Source organism: Hypanus sabinus, chromosome 25 (assembly GCF_030144855.1).
Source record: "Hypanus sabinus isolate sHypSab1 chromosome 25, sHypSab1.hap1, whole genome shotgun sequence".
In the NCBI taxonomy this organism is placed as follows: domain Eukaryota; kingdom Metazoa; phylum Chordata; class Chondrichthyes; order Myliobatiformes; family Dasyatidae; genus Hypanus; species Hypanus sabinus.
Genome location: NC_082730.1, coordinates 50,501,076 through 50,524,269, shown reverse-complemented (window position 1 = coordinate 50,524,269; position 23,194 = coordinate 50,501,076). Strand labels below are relative to the sequence as shown.

At 39.9% G+C, this 23,194-nt stretch overlaps 1 protein-coding gene across 6 annotated transcripts in view; it reads left to right on the top strand.

Moving 5' to 3' along the window:
• Nucleotides 1–3,053: 3,053 nt before the first annotated feature.
• Nucleotides 3,054–23,194, top strand: part of fance (FA complementation group E) — a 31,175-nt gene continuing 11,034 nt past the window's right edge. For 2 of the 6 annotated variants that reach the window (XR_009507984.1, XM_059950581.1), the window contains exons 1-8: nt 3,282–3,353; nt 9,047–9,255; nt 11,518–12,151; nt 15,107–15,151; nt 18,002–18,055; nt 18,825–18,968; nt 21,176–21,299; nt 23,021–23,096. Coding sequence is in view for 5 of the 6 variants with exons in the window: in XM_059950581.1 (XP_059806564.1) it covers nt 3,309–3,353; nt 9,047–9,255; nt 11,518–12,151; nt 15,107–15,151; nt 18,002–18,055; nt 18,825–18,968; nt 21,176–21,299; nt 23,021–23,096 (1,331 nt within the window). In the remaining variant the exon portion in view is untranslated. Of the gene's footprint in view, nt 4,014–9,046; nt 9,256–11,517; nt 12,152–15,106; nt 15,152–18,001; nt 18,056–18,824; nt 18,969–21,175; nt 21,300–23,020; nt 23,097–23,194 lie in introns of all 6 variants that reach the window. The other 4 variants (XM_059950583.1, XM_059950584.1, XM_059950582.1 and 1 more) reach the window with 4 other exon arrangements.

Below are 23,194 nucleotides of genomic sequence, written 5' to 3'. Positions count from 1 at the left end.
TACAAAGAGACCTGAATCCTTGAATACCTGATTCACTGAAAGCAAACTTTAAAAGTAGAGCAAGCTGTTATTAAGTCAAATGGTATATTTGCCTTTATTACAGAAGATTTGAGCACAAGAGCAAGAATGTCTTGCTGCAACTTACAGGATCTTGAAACCACATCTGGAATGCCATGTTCAATTTTCCTATCCTTTATCCAAGAAAATGATGCTTGCCTTTTGAGTGTATTAAAGGTTTTTCTCAATAGAATTTTTGTATTAAGAGACAGGGTTGACTAAGCCCAAACAGAGCTCAGAATAATGTAAAAACTTTGAAATGTACAGGATTCTGACTAAGCTAGATATATCAAATGGAAAGAAATTTCTCCTGTGAATAAGGTTGTTGAGCTTTGGGTTCTTAAGACAAGGGGCCATGCCCTCGGGCTATTTAGGACTAATAGGAAATTGCTTCATGAAGTGCTGAACTGTTAGAATTTTTGATTACAGAAAATTGTGAATGTTAACTTACCCAAGAAGTTTAAGAATGAGGCAAATTTATTAATGCAGGACCCCAAAAGAGAATGGAGTTATAAAATGAGATGGAAGGTCTGCCACTCAAGCTGAATGAACTTCAGTTATTTTCTGTTCTAAAGTTGCAAGGAAGTAAATGCACAACTGAAGGGAAAGGTCAAGTTTCCTACTTCACTAAAACTTTTATTAAAGCAACATACCCTAATAATCTAGTGCAGGAAAGAGGAGCTCCTCACTAATCCTCCATCTTCAGGGAAAAGATAATGGTTGGAAATTCATTGAAGTAGTTCATAGTTGTGGAATGACCTCCTCTTCACCTGCTTCATCAATTACACTGCTTTTATCATAAGGATAGTTGCAGATGATTGATGAGAAAAAGAACTGATCATTACATGAAGCAATCTATCACTGCATGCAGTAAGGGATTGATATTGTTTGCTACATTGCCAGCTAGACAATGACCATCTCTAATAAGTAACCTTGAAGTTAAGCAATATTTGTATTGTGGAATGTGGGTGTTAGCACTCATGTAATTTAGCAGAACCATAACCTACAAATCCTATTGAAAGGAAATTACTTCCATCTTAGGAAAATGTCATCTTAATGATGGTTGAGTGCATTTCCAACATGAGCTTAAATGCCTTCTGGGCCAAAACAGCCTATTTCATTTGCACCATCTCCATCAATCACATAGCTATGACATGTACCACCTCCAACATTTTGTGGCCATTTAACAAAGCTACTTTAGCAATTCCACAAAACAAGTTCTACAAAAAGGTCAACAGATGCAACTGAAACACGTTTTGTATATCACAAATATTCTTAAGTGCCTGCAGGTTCCCTTTCATTATCTATTAGCCATTTTGGGTAAATTACCAAAGTCCTATCTAGCAGAAGAAAAACTCCTATCTCAAACCTCTGCTGCCTTGCACTTTTGCATGACTTATTGCATTGAATCATAGAACACTACAGCACAGTACAGGCCCTTCAGCCCTCCATGTTGTGCTGACCCATATAATCCTTTTAAAAAAAGTACTAAACCCACACTACCCCATAACTCTCCATTTTTCTTTCATCCATGTGCTTGTCCAAGAGGTTCTTAAATACCCCTAATGTTTTAGCCTCCACCACCATCCCTGGCAAGTCATTCCAGGTACTCACAACCCTCTGTGTAAAAAACTTACCCCTGATGTCTCCCCTAAACTTCCTTCCCTTAATTTTGTACAAATACCCTCTGGTGTTTGCTATTGTTGCCCTGGGAAACAGGTACTGACTATCCACCCTATCTATGCTTCTCTTATTGCTTGTAGACCTCTATCAAGTCCCCTCTCATTCTTCTACACTCCAAAGAGAAAAGTCCCAGCTCTGCTAACTTTGATTCATATGACTTGTTCTCCAAACCAGGCAACATCCTGGTAAATCTCCTCTGTACCCTCTCCATAGCTTCCACATCCTTCTTATAATGAGGTGACCAGAATTGAACACAATACTCTAAGTGTGGTCTCACCAGAGATTTGTAGAGTTGCAACATGACCTCTCTACTCTTGAACTCAATCACCTGTTTATGAAGCCTAGCATCCCACGGCCTTCTTAATCATCCTATCAACCTGTGCAGTGACCTTGAGGGATGTATGGATTTGAACCCCAAGGTCCCTTTGTTTGTCCACACTCAAGTAACTGAACTCAATCTTCTGGTTTGTCCTTCCAAAATGCATCACCTCACACTTGTCTGGATTGAACTCCATCTGCCATTTTTCTGCCCAACTCTGCAGCCTGTCTATATCCTCTTGTAACCTTTGACAACCTACAGCTCCATCCACAACTCCTCCAATCTTCCTGTCATCCGCAAACTTACTCACCCATCCTTCCGCCTCTACATCCAGGCCATTTATAAAAATCACAAATAGCTGGGGTCCCAGGACAGATCCCCGCAACACTCCACTAGTCACTAACTTCCAGGCAGAATACTTTCCTTCCACAACTACCATCCGCTTTCTTCCTTTAAGCCAATTGTTTATTCAAATGACTCATTCCCACTTTTGGGAATAAGCCCCAAGAGAAAAATCTGGAGCTGCTACATTGAGTTCAACGTGGACTGGCAACTCCTGTGCACTGCTGGTACCAAACTGTGTTGCTCTCTGACATTCCTTTGGATTCATCAGATGCGTGGAGAGGGGGAGCTTGCTACATGGGCTTGCTCTTCATATCTCACTGCCCAGGCTTGTGTGTCTAGACAGCTAGGACGCAATATCCATGATCAGCTCTGACCGACTGAGGCCCCATCCTATAATTCCAATATCGTAGGGACAATTTGAATAAACTATCTCATTATCACCAAGTTAAGGACAATCAATATTGTTTACACGGCATAACGTGCCTGCTTTCTGCTCCAGTTTTTCATAGCACTTGCCCATGCGACAATAAACGACCTTGAACCCGAAATAATAATAAACACCGGTCTTGGCTGCAGTGGTAATTTCCCTCAAATATTTGTAATATATGAAACACACTTGCTCCATGGGAAAGTCCAGCATTTCGATAAATATTGCAGGACAACTACATAGTTGTATTGGGGGGCTGCCTATCGCACAAAGGGGAGACTGAAATACACCGAGGTTTTATCAGCAAGAGACTGTAGTGCGCTGACGATAGCGCCTGGGGGAACTTTCTGCAAACTCGAACGGAAAGTCGCGGCCCCTCCCGCCAGCCGCGCCGGAAGTGTCTGAATGAGGAGAAGCGAGTGAGGTCGGTGCTGCAAACTTGTTCGGGCCGGGCCGGGCTATTCCTCTGACAGAGAAATGCGACGGGTCGTGGGTGAGGGGCGGACGTTTACCCGGTGGTCGGTTAGTTACCGGGCAAACACCAACCCGGGTGGCCATGTTATTTACCCGGAGTGGGAGTGAGAAGGGCGGTTACTTGGAGGAGATATTTACCTCTGGCGTGGGTGAGAGAGCCGGTTAGTTAACTGGGTGAGGGTGAGAGAGGCTGTTATTTACTTGGATAGCGGGGTGGAGCTGAGGTTGAGTGTTTAGCTGTAGCGCTGAGAAAACCAAAAATTTACCCGAGCTGGGGATGAGAGGGCCAGATATTTGCCCCGGTGTGAGGCGAGAAAGCGAAGTAAAACTATGTATTTACGTTTGGTGGCAACTGTGACCTGACAGGTCAAGACCAGAGAGAGAACCCCAGGCCTGTTGAGCAAGTAGATATTGTGCTGACAGAAACAAGAGAAAATCTGCAGAGGCTGGAAATCCAAGCAACACACTCAAAGCGCCGGAGGAAGTCAGCAGGCCAGGCAGCATCTTGGAAAAGAGTGAACAGTCGAAGTTCCCCCACCCCGAAACTTGGATGCTGCCTGGCCTGCTGTGTTCCTCCAGCATTTTGTGTGTGGTGGTGACAGAGATGGAAGTGTCGGCCGGGCTGAGGGGCAACATTGGTCCAGACTAGACCCGCCAAATATTGACATCAATCCAGTGAGAATTCTATGTCTGAATCAATACACACAGGTATGTGGAGGGTTATATGGGAGGCAGGGTTTAAGGGTCGGCACAACATTGTGGGTTGAAGGGCCTGTACTGTGCTGTATTTTTCTAATACAGACACTTGGCATTCTTACATCCTGTGAAGTCTGCTCTTTTGCTGGAGCCGACATGTCTTTTTTAGAATGTAGAATATTTTAGCATAGGATCAGGCCCTTTGGCCTACAATGTTGTACCTACTGGACTAATTAAATTTGTCGTCAAATGCTCAGCTAAACTAATCCTTTCTGCTTACACAATCCTGCACATCTATGTATGGGATGAGCCTCTTGAATGCCTCTATTCCAGTGGTTCCCAAAGTGGGCAATACTGTGCCCCCCCCACCCCAGGGACAGTGGGAGTTTCTGAGGGAGCGGTGCTCATTAGCAAGAGGCAGGAAGCTGAGGTATTACAGTCTTAATTTAAGAACTAAATTGCTTATTATAAGCATTTGATCCTTAGTGCCTCATAATTGATTACATAATCACTTCATCTCATGCTAACCCACTGGCTTTGCTCAAAGTGTGTTATAGTTTTTGAAAAGTTTCAGGTGACACCCTGTATTTGGCATATCATGAGAAATCTGGACTGAAGAAATTGCTGTACTTTATTTCCAGGTCTGGCCCATGCATTTTTGCTGTTTGCGACTGTAGTACAGTGTTAGCTAGTACAATACCCATACTTTAATCATGCAATGATGCAATTCCTGGAATTACGGTATGGAATCCAATGGGGTAAAGTTCAGAATATGCCCTTTTGGATGGCCTTGGCCACACTTCTCTAGCCCATGGCTAAACTGAGATATTGCTGCCCCACTTTGTGTATCTTCAGGTAGAGAATCAGGTTTTTTCTTTATTGATTGCAGCACTTGAGGTTGGACTTACCATGACTGACCATGGTCGTTAACCCTAACAAAAATGGCAGCACCAGACTAAATGAAAAATAAGTGTAAACAGTATAGTGTGCAGTATCTGAAATGTGGATTTATACCAGCACCAAATTACCAACAACAACCAACTTGTCTGTGTGTCAGAAGGTATTTTTCAAATGAGACTGTGAAACCGCCCATGTTCCTTGAACATTTAAAGGGAATACACTCTTGAGAAAGAAAACAAGAATTTGGCTTATTTTTAGGCACTTTGTAACAACTTAAGAGGAATGGAAAAACACTTCAAAACATGTTTGCCAGCACTTCATAACAAAACGGTAGTGGTCTGTGTGCTTCATACAACATTTCATTGCTAAGTCCCCTACAATTACTGATTCTTTCAGCAGTAAAGGAGGTTCAGAGTACAGTTTTGCGTAAGTCACCAGCCAAAACAGCCAATTCCGCTCAGCAGCGACTCTGTTTGAAGACAAATAGATGAAATGTCTGAGAATGTGGAAGAGACATTGTGTAACCTGTGTAGGACAACATAATTTGCTGTGCCGATGGATGAGTCAGTTTTGCCAGGCAATGAATCTTTGCTTTGGTTATGTTTGCTTCATAAAAGATAAAAGTATGATTCAAGATTTATAATTTGCAAGAGGGACTGAATATTCAGGTTGTTGAACAATTTTTCAAAGAGAAGGACATTCCACTCGCCAACGTTCTTGCAACATACGGGGCATCATCAATGACAGGACGGGGTTTATTTTTTGGTAAAAGCTGTATCTAACATATTTACCATTTACTGTGTAATTCCCATCTTGTCACCAAAAACCCAAGTGATCTGATGCACAAATCATTAAATATTGTTATCACAGCTTTAAATAAATAAAATAGAGTCCCATGCTCTCAATTCTCAACTATTTCAGAGCTTTGTATTGAGAATGATGAAAGCATTCAAACTAGTGTTGCACATGGAAGTCAGACAGCTCTCAAGAGGAAACTGCCTGAGATGCTTTTTTGTGCTTTTTGAAACTATGATAAAATTCTTTGAAGACTCAAACGTTTCATTTAGTTAATCAACTCAAGAATGATAGGCATGACATTGCTTATTTGTCAGAGTTATTTGCAAAGTTTAATGAAATCAGTCTTCAATTGCAAGGAATTGCAGTCTTCAATTACAGTCTTCAATTGTGAATCTTATCAAAATCAGATCAGTTGTCTCCATATTTCTGACCGTTAATCCTATGTATGTACAACAGTGGTGACCTTTTTCCAATTTCTGAGCCTCTTTGGGTTGAAAGAGAAAGGATATTGGATGATGATCTTCCCAGTGTACTGTGCTCACCTACATGTCAGAGAGATTTCAGGATTTTCTCTTGATTGGAATTCCATATTGGATAATAAATCCATTCCTGAATGCTTGTAATGAGGAATTAACAGGAAGGGTGGAGGAAGAACTGATCTCGCTACATAATGACTCTGAGCTGAAGCCGAGGTTCAAATAAAAATCACATCAAGACTTCTGTTTGCAGAAAGAAATCTTGGAACACCATTGTGCACTGTGGAAAAAGGCCAAGATGCTCTTTAATGCCTCTCCATCATTATATTTAGTGGAGTGCGGTTTCATGCAGTAGCCCAACTTCTTTCAAAGCAACAAAACAGACTGAATTCCTGAACATGGGAATCTGAGTCTCCTGAGTGACGTTGATGTGGAGAAGCTGGTGTCACTGTTCCAAACCCATTCATCTAATTGACAGGTGTAAAAGGAATGTTGGACTACTAATGTACACACTAAAATTATTGATGAAAATTGTTTTTACTGTAATAAAAAAAGATAAATTTTATTTGTAACTTGAAATATATTTGAATAACTTTTGCAATAATCTGTCACTGCTTTGAATTTGCAGCTCCTGACTTTCATACTTTATAGTATTCATCATGGTCTTCTGCTGCTGTAGCTCATCCACTTCAAGTTTAGTGCTTTGTGTATTCAGAGATACTCTTCTGCACATCACTGTTGTTATGTGTGGCTATTTCAATTACTGTCGCTTTCCTGTCAGCTTGAACCACCTGCTCATTCTCCTCTGACCTCTCATTAACAAGAACAAGGCATTTTCACAAACAGAACTGCCATTCACTGGATGTTGTTTCTCACACCATTCTCTGTAAATTCCACTGTTATGCATGAAAATCTCAGGAGATCAGATTCTTAGATACTCAAACCACCCCATCTGGCACCAACAATTAGTCCATGGTTAAAGTCACTTAGATCACATTTCTTCCTCTTTTTGATGTTTAGTCTGAACAACAACTGAACTTTTTGACCATGTCTGCATGTTTTTAGGCTTTGAGTTGCTGCCACATGATTGGCTAATTAACAAGCAGGTATATAGTTGTACCTAATAAGGTGGCCACTCATCAATCCAATCCATGCAGAATCCTTAAAGTTCAGGAAGTGGAAGTCTGATTCAAATTTCCTCTTACAATCTAGCCCTTGGATGTCTGCTGCGTATTTAGCAGACAGCATGGAGTAGGCACTTTGAGCCATGCCTCTCCAGGTGACCCCACAACCCCAATTTTACTTGAACCTACTAATCACGGGACCACAGTACGTCCTTAGACCATAGGAGGAAATTGGAGCGCCAGGGGAAAACACAAGGAGAGGACGTACAGAGATTCCTTTCAAAATGATGCAGGAACTGACCTCCGAACTCTGGAGCTGTTGTAGTATTGTGCTAACCGCTATGCTAGTGTGGCACCGTGTACATGTGACAGATAAAGCCAATCTATAAGCTTTAATATTTGATGAAGACCAAGCAAGTTTCCCTGAGGCATTATTTATTTAGAGACACTGCAGAGTGGTGGGTTCTTCCAGCCTGACAATCCCACATTGCCCAATCACACCCATGTGACCAATTAACCTACCAAGCCATACATCTTTGGAAGGTGGGAGGAAATCTATATAATGTTATATCATTAAGATGGTGAGAACAAAGTCTGAGAGTTCAGTGCTGTTGTACTGTACATCTTGAGTGAAGGGGGCAACCAAGTAAGATACTCTTGCTCTTGTACAATAAATTCTTCTTCATCAGCCTGGAAATCACACATTTGTACCCACTAACCCAGTCATAGAGCACACAGAGATTGCGATCTACTGACCACACCAGGTGAATACTGCAGGTTCTATTCAGGTTTTCAAGTGGAGAGGACAGGAGATGGAGAGGGGGGTAATGTTACTGCAGAAATTCAGGGTGGGGGGTTTGCATCATAATTAATAATGGTCAATAAATACTTGGCTTGCTGGGCAAGCATGTAGTCCATGAAGACAAGTGTTGGAATTGAAGAAGATTAAGAAACACAAACTGCAAAGACAACTGGATATAGAGAAAGAAATTGCAAGTTAGCAAAGCTAGAATTGGAGCCATAACATACAAAGTGGAGAGATCAGAAAATGTGGGATGAATGGAATGAATAATAAAGAAGGGTGAATGAGTGACTGACCTAAGGAATCTCTGCCTTTTCTGATGATTAGGTAGTGATAAAACTAGTGATGGGGTTGTACAACATAGAAACAATCCCTTTGGTCCACAACATCCATGCCAGCCAGTTACTGGCATTAGGAATCTATCTTTCAATACCTTGCCTCTTCAAGTTCCTGTCTGAATGAAACATAGTGATTGTATCTCATTCTGCCTTGTCTTGAGTATCAACCAATCTCAGTGGGAAAAATAAATAAATAATTCCTTTCCTTCGACCTATGCCCTTGTTTTTGATACCTAATTGGGGGGGGGGGAGAGAGAAAATTGGACCATCTACCCCATCTATGCCTCTTATAAGCTTCCTTCCCTTCAGGGAATTCAAACCCAGTCTATTCAATCTCCCCATAACTGAAACCAATCCTGTTGACATCCTGGTCAATATCTTCTGCACTCTTTCCTTCCTATAATGTGGTGATCAGAACTGTACATAGTACTCCAAAGCAGTAGGCAGTAGGCATAAAGGTATATGGAACAAGAGAGAGAGAATTGAGGAGGCAATAATCTGAGAAAGGATGTACATAAAATCATTGCTTTGTATGTGAAACTTTATGTGTAAAATCATTGTAATTTAGGTACTTCATGCTGAATTCTTTTTATCATTTCTTCCAAAGGGCATGAACTGCACAGAGCTTATGGAGCAGTTTCAGAAGCCGTTTCAAGTTTTGCTTCATGCACTAACTCTGGGCACGTCGGGAGCTGCCAAGGCATTTCATATTCTGCAGCGTATGCAGTCAAAACAGTCTCTTCATTGGAGAACCTTCTCAGAGACACTGTGCCGACCTGAACCATTTTTGGAAGGGAACGAGCAGAAGCTAAATCTGTAAGAACCTTTATGATTATTAATTCACTTATAAAATTCTGACATGGCACTATAGGCTGAATCGAAGGATGATATTTCTCTCTGGCTGACATTTGTCTGGAACAGGAACCTGGGTAAGATTTTAGCTTTGAGACGAGGAAAAATTTCTTCATTTGGAGAAGGCTCAAGCCACAAAAAAAATCTGTGTGCAAATGGATTGTCTGCTTGCCTAGATTATGATAGTGACTCACCAAAAGTGCTTTGGGTGCCCTCAAGTTGGGATAGGTTCCTTCTTGACATCTTGATTTGAGTCATGTTATTTTCGCTGTATCTCTCTTAATCACTTGTCATATTTTCAAACTGGGAGGCAGGCATGTAAAGTAAAATACATTTTACGTGTTGATAAGGTCATAAAGAGAGCTTTTAGCACAATGACCTTCATAAATCAAAGTACTGAGTACAAGGGTTGGAATGTTATGTTGAAGTTCTATAAGACATTAGTGAGGCCGAATTTGGAGTATTTTGTGCAGTTTTGCTCATCTACCTATGGGAAAGATGTAAATAAGATTGAAAGTACAGAGAAATTTTACAAGGGTGTTGCTGGATCTAGAGAGCCTGAGTAATCTGGAAAGATTGAATGGGTTAGCACTTTATTCCTTGGAATGTAGAGGATTGAGAGGAGATTTGTTGGAGGTATACAAAATTATGAAAGGTATAGATAGAGTAAATGCAAGCAAGCTTTTTCCACTGAAGTTGACTGGGGCTACAACTAGAGGTCATAGGTCAAAGGTGAAAGGTAAAAAGTTTAAAGGGAACACTAAGGGAAACTCCTTCACTCAGACGTTTGTGAGTGTGTAGAATGAGCTGCCAACACAAGTGGTGCATGCAAGCTCAATTTCAATGTTTAAGAGAAGTTTGGATAGGTACATGGATGGTGGGGGTATGGAGGGCTATGGTCCTGGTGCACATTGATGAGAATAGGCAGTTTAAATGGTTTGACACAGAATAGATGGGCTTGTTTCTGCACTGTACTTTTCTATGACTGAATAGTCAAGAATGTGACAGCAAGGTGGGTATCCAGAAAAAATGCACACATCCGCTTGAAGTAGTGAGAAGTGGCCATAGGAAAATGGTTTCTGAATCTCTAAGCCACAGTTCTTGGGCAAAAGTTGACATATTTTGGGCATCTTCAGTTGATAAAATATTGGGGTATATTAAATTTCTTGGTGATGTTTTTCTCTTGAATTTGATAATTTCACGATAAATCTTTCTGTTAGTGATTTTTTTTTTGCAATTTTAAGTTGTCTCAGAACTTTTCTCTTTGTACTTTTGGCCTCACCCAACCCAATTTTTATCCTGACCGTGATCATGTTTTTTTAAATTACTTTTGAGGATCAGTTTGGAAACATACATTGCCCCATGTGGGAATCATTCGAACAATTAACCTGTCATTCAGGGCAGTGTAACAAGGAACATTAAGGCACTTCCCCGTCCTGATACGCAAAACTTCCTTAGTTAATTCTGGCCTATTAGAAACAAGGAAATGAATTATTTTCCCTTGTAAAGATTGCCTGCATAAGACCTCCATTTCTGGTATTTTCCCAGTTGTTCATAATTGAGTTTGGACAGTAAGTGGCAGTATCTTATCGGTTAAACCAATTCCTGCATACAGTTGGTATGAGTACATGATAGTTTTATTTGTCCCAAGCCCTCACCCTGAAAATGCTGGAATTGTTGTATACTTCAATCACTGATTCTATAAACTTGACTCTGATCAGGAATGAACTCTTGATTTGTATGCCTTAACACCTCCTGGGACTTAAGAGAACGAGTGAAGTCTCTAACTATGTGAATGCCATTTTAATCCAAGTGCTTGATATTCTCAAAATTTTACTTTCTGTGCAGTGAAAGCACAATAAAGCTACACACGTTTCCATTTTATGCTGAAATTTGATCTAGATTTAGACAGTCTCAATTCAGTTCATACTGAAATTATCCCTGTTCAAGTTGGATTCTTACATTTGTATAGCAATTACAGAAATGCAAATTTCTTTTCCTGCAGTCTCTACTTATCTAATTTTGGTGAATTATCTGTTCATTGGATAGTTAATTAAATCCAATACAAATGATTTGTGATGAATGTGATACTCTAGATTTCCACTGTCCCTGCAGAAGTGTGATACTTAGCCACAATTCACCTTGGGATATAAAATATGCAGGAAAAATTGTGAAAGCAGTATGCTATCAACTGTTTACTCATCGTATCATTTTTCCACCCTTTAGAAAGCCATTGTTTTACCTTTTACCAGTGATGGTTAGAAGAAACCTCTTATCTTTTCTTCACTTGGCCAGTAGCTATGTACCTAAAGACTGTCTGCATCATCTCATCTCAGAGTTAAAGAAAAACTTGGATACTGATCTTTGGATACAGAAATTAATTGACATCTTGGAGCAGGACTTAGAAGGTGGACTTTGTTACTTGAAGTCTAATTCACATTCAAATAGTTTTCAGAGACAATTGAAATATCTCTGTCAAGAACTAGTTGGAAATTCCGAAGGTTCTTCAAGTGCTGATAAAAGGTTGGGTTGGTACTGTAGTCAACAAAATGTCAGCAAAGATAAATCATCTGAAGGTTCAGAAGACAATGCCCCATTAACACAGAACTCTAAAAAACGTAAAAGTGTTATAAAAGATGGATCACTTTTGGAAGATGATGAGCAAAATGTAACAAAGAAAATAAAACAAGCAGAGGATGTTGTCTGTGTGGAACCTTTTATTGCCAGTGAGAACCAGGATGGAACTGCATTCACAGATCTTAATCCTACACATGCACAAAACAAAATGGACATTGATGAAGTAGAACAGAAAACCTTTCTGAAAACAGAGCAAAACGTTGACCTGCCTGAACATATAAAGGTATGAGTAAAATGTACTTACGTTTGACTGAAGCCATTAACCCGGATTTTATTGAATGGAGTCTGCTGCTCACATTCACTTCTTGCTTGCATGATTCAGATCCACAAGGCTGAACTTGCTAGGAGAAAGAATGCGGGATTGAAGCATACTGATTGATTAGCAAACTAAAATTTCTCAGCAAATTCAATACTTGCAGGTTTGGATGCAAATTTGCTGCAATAGCTGGCACTTATGTGGGTCAGTACTGGGAGCTTGCTGTGAAGTTACAGACATTTAACAATTATATTCACTCTTGCAGTTTAGGTTAAAACTGGACTTAATTCATTGGTCTGTATATAATTACTCTGGTATTAATAAAATTGGTTTATTAAATATTAGTATTGACATTCTGAAGTGTAGAGAAGTGTGAACGATTCTCCTTGACAATCTAAAGTTATTTCTACAGTGTACTCTAGTAGGAAGGAACAATAGAAGAGTTGTGATGCAGAGACAAATGAGACAGAGTCATGCAGTTCTAGCTGAGTTCCTTCCCTTCTCAGTTACCTTGGTATTGTTTCGGTGCAGTGATTCAGTCTCTACCTGAGGGTGTGAGAACATCAAGTGATCCCTTACTGAAGTCCTGGTAGAGCATTGTGTTATTAACAGATTCACTTTTTAACGAGCTACTAAAAGAGGACCCATTCTCTCTGCTTATGAGAATATAAGTGCTCTGTGGCACTGTTCAGGGAAGAGAGGTCATTTGCATGTTCTAGCTAATGATTCCAATGCTCTAGTGTTCTTTGAGCAGGTGAGAGGTTTCATATTCTGCCCCATGCTGTGTCATTCGAGTCTGTAGCACAGATTTCTTTCAGTCCGAGCACTTTTCCTGATTGCATCCCTGTCTCCTTCATTATTTACCTTGTAAGTTAGAACATCTTGATGCCTCAGATTCCTCTTTCTCCGAACTTGCTTCTGCTCTCTTTCTGGCTCGGACTTGGGGTTCCATCTATTGTTATGAAACGGGGTATTATTTTTTTCCTTCGGGGGGTGGGGTTTGAAAAATTTACCTTTGAACAATTCTTCCGTTTAACGAGACATTCTGAATCTGATAACAAAGAATGGTTAAGATAATCAATAAGGAAGACAGAAATGGTTCTGAGCAAATGTTTGTGGTTGTAGGCTGACATTCGTTATCAGTAGTTGGAAGCGGGTGAGATAGTTGATGCTGATTCAGTGGTCATTTTCCAAAATGCCCTGGACTTCGAGAAGGTTCCATTAGTTCAGAGAATAGGTAAGGAATGCAAACTTGAGATTACAATGAAGCAAGCCGTGATGTTTTTAAAGGGCAGCGCATATTGGCAGGGCTAAGATATTTATTCCTGATACAAGTGTTTGTATATTCAATCAGTTAACAGAGAGGGAAAGCCGATTGTGGGAATAAATGAGCCACTTTTTGGTTGACATGTTCTTCTGACTAGAACATATCAGTACTTGGGGCCCCTGTTATTCACAATCTGCTATCAATCGCATGAATGAAAAAGTAGAGATTGCTAGATCACTGAGTGTTAGAAGATCAAAGAGGCTGCGAAGATTGTCTACCCTGGAAGGGAAACAGGAAAGCAGACTATTTTTATGGTGAGAAACTGTGATGCTAGTATTCTAGGAGATCTGTGTGTTTCTGTTTTCAAGCATAGCAAGCAAATATATTAATATTTTCTTACAATATAAAAGGTCATTTTGCCTATTGCGTCTGTGCTAGTTCTCAATACATTCACATCAGCCTAATTTCCCCCGCTTACTTCCCAAAAACTGTTCCTTTTGTGTGGTTAGTTCTTGCCAATCCACCCGCCCAGCTATTAAAGGGCCAGTGAACCTACCATCACTTGTTTGGAATAAGGCAAGAAACCAGAGCAGAGGCAAACAGATATCACCTGGGGCGGGAGGGTGGTGTATCAGGATTAAAACTGGAGTTGCTGGAGTTGTGAGACACCAGTGTAATTCTGCGCCACTGAGCAAAGCAAATGGTCCTGCAGACTTTACTCTCATACTCCAGTTGATAATATGATGAGACCTTGATGGAAATCTTGGGTCTTAATGAAACATAATAGGAATAAACTTAGTTTTTTTACCCAAGGGGAGATATACTGGCAAGAAAGATGAATTCCTCTGTGGGAGAGGTTATTCGATGAGGAGAAATAATATGGCTTCTTTGCTTGGAAAAATAAGGGGTGATCTCACTAAAGCATATAAAATGCTTAAAGGGATGATGCTGTCACAGTATTGGAATAAGCCTTAAGGACTGAAATGAGAAGAAATTTCTTCATTCAAAAAGTGAATCTAGGAATTCTCAAATCAGAGGGTTATGGATGTTCACTGGCTATCCTTTCGCAGAGAAAAATTGTGAATACTAGGGCACATTGTGGATATCTCTGTAAAGTATGAAGAAAGGTAAAAGCAGAACAGACTCAAAAGGCTGACCAGCCTATTTCATTTTTGTGAATATGTGCTGATACTTCACAACAAACACCATTTTATGCAGCCTTTAATGTCAATAAATTATCCCTTTCCTTTGACTCCAAACAATTTCAATAATGCCATGCAATAAGTTCCTAATGGGCTCCAAACCTTCTTTCCTGCTGCACCTCAGTGACTGGACTCGTTGCTATGACTTGCCTTACAAATGGAGTGACGTCTTGCTTCAGTAAAAGTCTCCTCGATTCTATTTCATGCACCCTCACTCTCATCTGTAATGATCCATAAATCTGAACCCTTTGCTCCCTGCCATCACTGCTCATGTTCTTTCTGTCAGTAAGTAATTCATTCTAAAGTAAGAATCCTTACTGAAAACCAAATTGAAAAGCGTCATTTAAAGAAAGGAAGTGCATTGGATCGATTATTTGACAAAGGAAAGCTTGCTAATTTGACATCTGCATATGAACCTGCATATTTTTAAATATGTTTATTTCTCTTTAACAGTCTTCATTATCCACGCTGAGGGATATGTTTGAAGCAGACTCAGATGTAAGTATTCTAAGTAGTTTTATACACAAATTTAAAATTTTGATATAAAAAATATTCATATTACATACAATAAATATTATTTTCTCCTCTATTTCATTATTTTCACCAGCACTTTTACTCCTCAACATAAAGTATCTTCATTCTCGTTTGCAAGATTAGTATTGACTAGAAAATTTTGTTAGTTGGTAACCATAGCTCTTTTCACAGGTTGCCATGCAGCAACAATATGTGGAACTTAAGATTTGTTAATCAATGGGATGTTCTTCAGAAAATGAAATAACCTGTCTGTAGTGTCACCATTAATATTCTTTAGAGAACATCATTATGTTAGATTGTCCCTGTTTGATCAGAGTTGCCACAGTGACAATCTGCAGAACACCTAACATGCTGTTTGTGCATCAAATGACTGCAGTGGCTGTATCTAATTTAGTGCCTTCTGTGTATTCTCATGGTAGATCAAAAGGAGACTTTATTACTGAATCAGAAATTATATGTTTATTCTGAATGATAATTTTATTCTATGGTTTCCTCCCAGCTGCTGTACTGTTGTATCTTTATAAGAGCATATATAAGTGTCCACAAAGGTTTTTAAGGATCTATGGAAGTGGTCCTGAATTACCATTGTTACGTCTGTAGCCCCCTCCTTTGTGAGAATCGCAAGATCACTGTTGGGTTGGGTCAAGGGGCCCAGGAAATGAGAGAGAGATGTGCAAAATGCCTCGTTTTGATGTAAAGCTACGGGACATGGCCATTGTCTGCGGAAGACCAAGTTGTGTATTGAGTACTGTCCTATTCATTGAAGCCCCTCAGGGGACGATCAGAGTGGGCTGGTTGACGGATTGCATCATCCCAACCTGATTGACATCTGAGACTCCGGGAGTAAGGATAAAAGAGGGTCTGGGGAACAACCCCTTCAGACGCACCAGGAGGAGCGCTAGAAATCCCGTGACAGCGTTCAATAGCGGCAGCCGGTGGGGGGGCTCGCGTGCGTCCTTTCCCTCGCCTGGGATTGGCAGCCTCACCATGGAAGAACGGCTTTAGCTAAAGGAGAGGCCACAAGTGAACGGCCACACCAACAGGACTCCTGACGGATCGAAATCGTAAAGGTTGGAAAACCCGCTGCGGTAACTGTTCCCACTCTATTCCTATTTCTCTCTCTCTCCAACAAAGTGCAACACAGCAACAACCAAAAGGCTGCAGCCTGCATGAACTGAGTGACTTTTATATTTCCATTGGACAATACATTATCCCCTAGACAACGATAGAGCTATTTCTTATTGGTTATTATTATACCCGTGCTTTAGAGTTAGTATTGACGACATATATTATCTGTATGTTTGCATTAATCTTATTTTGTGCCCTTTATTAATAAATACTTTTAAAAATAGTACCATCAGACTTCAACGGATCTCTCTCTTTGCTGGTAAGTGATCCAGTTACAGGATTTCGTAACACTATTCACATAGACAATGTCTCTGAATGTAGCTTTCTCACAGGCAATGTCTAGAGGGGGAGCATTGGGAAGCATGGCTAATGATTGAGTTCTTGTAGATTTTAGGGTTCCAGTGTATCATACAATGCAGAATTCAAGTGGAAATCCATACATTCAAAAGCTGTCCAGATATTTGTGTGGTACCTTAGCTGCTGAGAAGACTAGTGCCAAATTGGAAGTGCAGAGTACTCATGTGGGAACAATCCAATTTGTTGTGAGCAATTTCTTGTGTTACACTTAAGCAACTCTTAACCCTTACAATATTTTCTCAAAAATCGTTACAAGGTAGTCAAGCACACCTAGAAACAAGGAAGTTCATACAATCTGTAATCTGTAAATTTATATTTTTTCTCTGAAAACAGTTATGTTACAATGAACATGTGCTCTGTGGTGGTTGAGGTGAGATGATGGACTTGGTTAGGTTTAGATTTGGTTGCAGCCTCAGGAATACTTTGCCATTGTTGACAGGTTTGATATCAATGTGCCTTCAGTTCCACTGAGGGTCTGTGCTTGTGTAATTACTGCCCAATTTCCTTGTAAAGGTAAACATTTAGGACCCTTCAGTCATTTTTTATGGCCCTTAACCTGCTCATCTTGACTTAGAAGTAATGTTACCTTTGTTAGTTATCCAAATCTTTTCTAAAATGGTGGAGCAGGTCTTCACAAAGGAGAAGATGGGGCGGTTTGAGAACCAACCACACTTCCCAACAGTTTCATGTGCTCCAGAAAGATAAATAAACGTGGCGCCGATGTTTAGGTTGTGTCAGAAGCCAGCTTGATGTTTTCTGTGAGGACAGCACTTAGTCACAACAGCTTCAGTAAGGCAAGTTAAACATATTTAAATAAGTGCTATTTTTATAAGTGGCCATAGTGTACAGGGTGGTTATTTGTAAACATCAGAATCAATCAACCAGAACACTCAGCTCAGAATGCTGCTGCCTCCCCAAGAACTGAGACCACTTGCCCACTCCTAAACCAGATGACAGCTTGCTTTTCCAGTCTGTCTGTACCCATGCTGACCCAATTCCAAATTCCAGAAAAATAATGTAATGTCGGCTAGTTTTGCTTAGCCTAGTACCTGGGAAAATCCATGATCGTGTGAATAGTAGCAGCCTGATAATAGAAATGAAATAAATAACGTGATTTAAGCGCTGTAATTAGACGTGTTATTGATGCACTATTGCAACAGATTTCTCTTTGCTTATCAGTATAGGGTGCCTCCATTTGTTTTTATTTCTGCAGCCGAAGCGGTTACAATCATGGTAACTGATTTTGCTTTCACCTTAATTTCAGCCCATTCCGGATATGTTCTTCAATCTAAGTTTCTATCAACATTTTGCTTTTTTTTTTGCTTTTAGAAGTTGGAAACACCTGAAGAATTGAATATCCTGAATGAATGTAATCCAAGCCAGGTAAGGTCAGAATTTTTTTTTAAGTATTTCAGCTTGTCCATGTTAAATAATGCCCCATTTTTCCAAGTGTTATTGGGGTAAAGCTTCACTTTTTGGACAGCTCTGATAGGTAGAAGCTGCTTCTTGTCCATCAGCTGCAAACGTAGCCTAGGCAGCATTTATCACTTGCAGGAAGAAGCAGGGCCACAGCAGGTTTGACCTGGGATGGAGAGGAGAGTGAGAGTGAGCTTTGTGGGGAGATTCCTTCCTGCAGCCACGTACCTCCATTCGTATGGATTGTTCCCATTCCACTCTTCACCTAATATTATTTTCAGTGTCAAACAGGATATGTGAAATTTCTGCTATTAATAATACCCTAAAAAATTAAAATCAATTGAGATTTTTGATACTGCTGTAACAAAAATGAATTTGGTTTTTGATATATTCTATGTAATCTCGGTTAAAGGGCTCAGTCATGTGCTATTGATGTGCAAACTACAAAGCTGATAGAGATATTGTTCAATTTATGAGCTGACAAGAAATGGGGAAGGTGTTTTTACTGTGTTACACATTCTTACACTACCATATGAGAAAATCAACAGAAATAGGAAAACTCATTCAGTACCAGAATCGAATAGTGCGCCCTTGGCTGAACTGAAGATGTTTCTGCAATTCTATTGCTATATCATGTTATTTGTTTAACAAAGTAAAATATTGCAGCTCTTATTCTTTTAGCAATGGGTCTGTGAATGTTTATTCCTGAATAACTGGGGCAATTTATTTGTTGCAGCTGGAGAAACTCTGTTTATTACTGAGGCTGTCAGAACTCTCAGAACACCAACTTCCCCTGGCCTGCAACAAACTGATCTCCCTGCCTTCTGATCTCAGTTACAGCAATGCAACTGTGCTTGCTCGGACACTCTTCTTGAAAAGGGTATGGTTACTTGTGTGGCACAACTGAAGCAGTTTTTCTTTTTCATCTCTTCCTCTGTATAGTTAACTTCTAGTACTTTTTGGCCATTGAGATTTGAACGCAAAGTTTTGCTGCCTCTGTCAGTTTTGCACACTGTGGACTTTTTTTTCAAAAATTACCAAAATGTGTGAAATAGTTTGATTCCATCCTTTCATAGACTTGCAGCAGCATACTTATCAATAAATTAGTGGATGTATTGTGGACTTTAGGACATTACCAAATAAATTACTACTTGTGAGTGAGGAGATCCAGCATATTGATGGTGTCTTCACCTTTCTCCTGCTAGTTACGTTAAGACAGAAGCACCTCAAAAAGAAAATCTACTTTTTGATTTACCTTCTCTTGAAAATGTTGGTGCGGAGATTGGCCTTCCTGTATATGTATTAATGTAAATAACGTGTAGGTCTTTCAAAATTTCAATAGTAAAGGCAGAAACATGAGGCTTCTGAGTTTCTTAGAAATAAAAATAGGAACTGCTAAAAGTACTCTGTATGTCTGGTAGCCTCTGTAGAAATAAAAGTAGATGTTTCAAATCGATGTATTTTCCACAAACCTGGAGAAGGAGGTGTAATTGATGTTAAGCAATTACAAGGGCCAGAACCTAAAGGGGAGAAAAGACCAAAGGGATACCTGTGGTGTGATGGAAGGCAAGGGAGATTAATTGACAAAAGGAGTTGTGATGCATGGCAGAAGGGAATTCTATTGGGACATAAAAAAAAACAGAAAATGGGTCAGGAGGGAATATAAACAGGAAAAGCAGAATAATTACTGACAGTTGCTAAAATGGAGAGCTTTGAGCAGTGATTATTTTCTCAAATGATTTAACCCAGTAAACATAGAAAGGTGTAGAGTGCCTAACTGTATGCCGAGATTCCATACCATGAGTTTCTGTTGATATGTATTAGTGCAAAGGAAGAGTTGTTGAGCTGGAGTCCAAGTTGTAGATGCTGAGCTCTATCAGGGAGGAGAGAATTAACTGGAGTAGGGCGTCATAATCCGTAGATTACTTTAAACTTATAGTTGATCTTTGATCAAAGACAGCATTATGAGTCAGGGATGGGGACTTACTTTCTTTTTGTATGGATGTAATAAAGACTGTTAAGACTGACCAAGTTACATTGCTGCAGGAAGCTATTGAAGCGAGGAGTGAATGAATAAAAATATAGTTATTTTAAAGAAATACTGTAGATATTTTACATTGTAGCTGCAGTTGGAATCTCTGAGAACTATATCAGGTTAGGGAATCATTTGTGCCCAGAGAAGGCCTTGGCAGACTTGGTGTGGGGACACTGGGGACAAGTATTGGGATCATAATTGGGCATAAGAATGATGCTCATCTGAGAAAATTTGTGAAGTTAAGAACCAAATTAAAAAAACAGAACTTCAAAAATAATAAAAACAGAAAATGCTGAAAGAACTCAGCAGGTCAGGCAACATCTTTGAGAATAGAAACAGTTGGCATTTCAGAAATGGGACTCAGAACTGGAAATGAGAGACACCAAGTTATAGATAGCAGTGAAGGTAGAACAAAATGGAAGAAATATCTCTGATCCCACAAGACTGGGTGATCTAATGTGGCAGTTAAGAAAAAGAGTTCTGATCTTAACTGGTGCTTCTTGCATTTATTATTGAGGCCTTGGACCCTCTGTCGGTCCTGGCCGATGTTGCGTCCTAGTTGTATACGCAAGCTAGGGCAGTATAATATGGAGAGCAGGCACTCCCGCTCCACACAGCTGATGAATCCAAATGAGTGGCAGAGAATGATATAGTTTGGCACTAGTGCTATCGCAAGAGTTGCCAGTCAGCGTTGAAGCACGAATGGGGTAGCTGCAAGGCAGCAGAGGTTTCCAGCCACGGCTGATGAGACCCATCTGCCCAGAGCACTTACCATAGTACCTTTAATTTTCATATTGAGTTGGTTGAGGAAAATGGAGTATGCATCAACATGGGAGCTGGTATCATTATAACAGTTCTGGCACCTTGACAGTGAAGGGACAGGGAAAACAGTTAGTATTAGAACTGAGGTAGGAGAAAGTGTATATCTCAAAGATGGAAGTTGTGAAGTCAAAGGGAGGTATGTAAAGTTACTATAGACTTGTTTCTCAGAAGAGGAAGGTATTTCAGTGAAGAAAAATTCAATAACAGATATGGATTGCGTATATTCACAGGTACTCTCACTGACTGAGCCTGCATCACGATTTCTAACTGCTGCCATCACTTTGTTCTGCAAGAAATATCCACGCCCAACCTGCACTGCTGTGATCGGGCCACTCCTTCAGACTCCTGACATAGGTATGGTCCGCTTTCGTGTGAGATACACTGCTATCAATGACTAAGTGAAAAGAATACTGTAATCATACTGAATGATTGGTTACCGTACACATTATTTTAATGTTTACTCTTGCCTCTCGTTGACCTTTATCTTTAATGCTCACCATTGTGAGAAAACTAACAGTTATCAGTTATTTTGTTGTGAGCAAAATTATGAATTTGAAGCTTTGTTATAATGGAACAAGGCACTGTGCAAAACATGAGGATGAAGGGATAGTTAAATGCAAAATATCACCTATCATGTGACAGCTGTATGTGTACAGCAGTGAAGTTATTTACTATTATAGCCATCAGTTCCCTGTCTAGGTCCAGTGTAGAATAATTGTTAGGGTGACATATCCTCCCAGTAGTTGACAAAACTAGGAACTATAGTGTTACGAATTCCCGTAACTAGATCACTTACCAACAAAGATAGAGAGGTCCGTTGAAGTCTGATGGTACTATTTTTTTAAGTATTTATTGATAAAGGGCACAAAAATAAGATTAATGCAAACATACAGATAATATATGTCATCAATACTAAATCAAAGCGCGGGTATAATAATAACCAATAAGAAATAGCTCTATTGTTGTCTAGGGGTTAATATATTGTCCGGTGGAAAGGTAACAGTCACTATCAGTTCGTTCAAGCTGCAGCGTTGTTGGGTTTAAAAGTGATGCGGTTTAAATTTGCCCCAGGTCTTTTATGATGCCAATCCATTGAGTCAGGGGAGCGGGCTTCCCTGTTGTTAGCTAAAAGCTGTTTTCCGTGGTTCCAGCCACGGAATCGAACGCACGTGGCTTCCTTCAGATGACTTCCTGCTGTTACGTGGTCGCTTAACGTTTCTTCTGGTGCGTCTGAAGGGGTTGTTCCCCAGACCCTCTTTTATACTTCCTCACAGGGTCTCCGATGCCAATCAGGTTGGGATGATGCAATCCCTCAACCAGTCCACTCTGGTCATCCCCTGAGGGGCTTCAATGAATAGTACAGTACTCAATACACAACTTGGTCTTCCGGAGACAATGGCCATGTCCCGTAGCTTTACATCGCCGGGGAAATTGCACGTCCCTCTCTCATTTCCTGGGCCCCTTGACCCAACCCACTGGTGATCTTGCGATTCTCACAAAGGAGGGGGCTGCGGACGTAACAATGGTCTTTTCCAAATCTCAGATTATTCAAATTCTCCCTAAATACTCATCTGAAAGATTTTTTTTCACTAAGCTGGCACTGATTTACTTGAATAGGTATAATTGTGTAAAAGCATTTGATGAGTCACACGCATGAAACCTGCTGAATGGTAGTTTCAAGGTTTGATGTGCTTCTGTATCTGCAGTTAGAGGCGCACTATGTTTTGACAGTTTGAACTTGCTTTGTTTTAGTTTGTATCACACTGAATCTCTTCAGAAGTAAGACTTGTGTTATCGATACAAGTAACTAGTAGAGCAACTTTTCATCTGTGTGGAATTTTTCTTTATGTCTGAACCTGCCTTCCTAACATTCAGACAGTTGCCTAACTGAGGATGAGAGAATTCATTGTACTTAACTGCATATTTTCATGCTCTAACACTCTAATTTTAGCAAATGTTACTATCATCTGATCCAGACCTATAAATTTACAGTATATATCAAATTTTATTAAAATGACAATAAAACTATTGTTTGCAATATAACAGGAAATCCAATGTTTCTGATTTTTTTACAGGGAATGTTCAAGTGGAACTGATTTGCAGGCTTACAGAAGATTGCCTTGAACCAGACCATTTAATAGTGACTTTCAGGTTGATTTATTTTGTGTTAATTGATGTTTACATTTTATGCTTATCTTGTGCAATTCTCTCTCAGGAAAACATTCCTTGAACATTAACTTGAAACATTC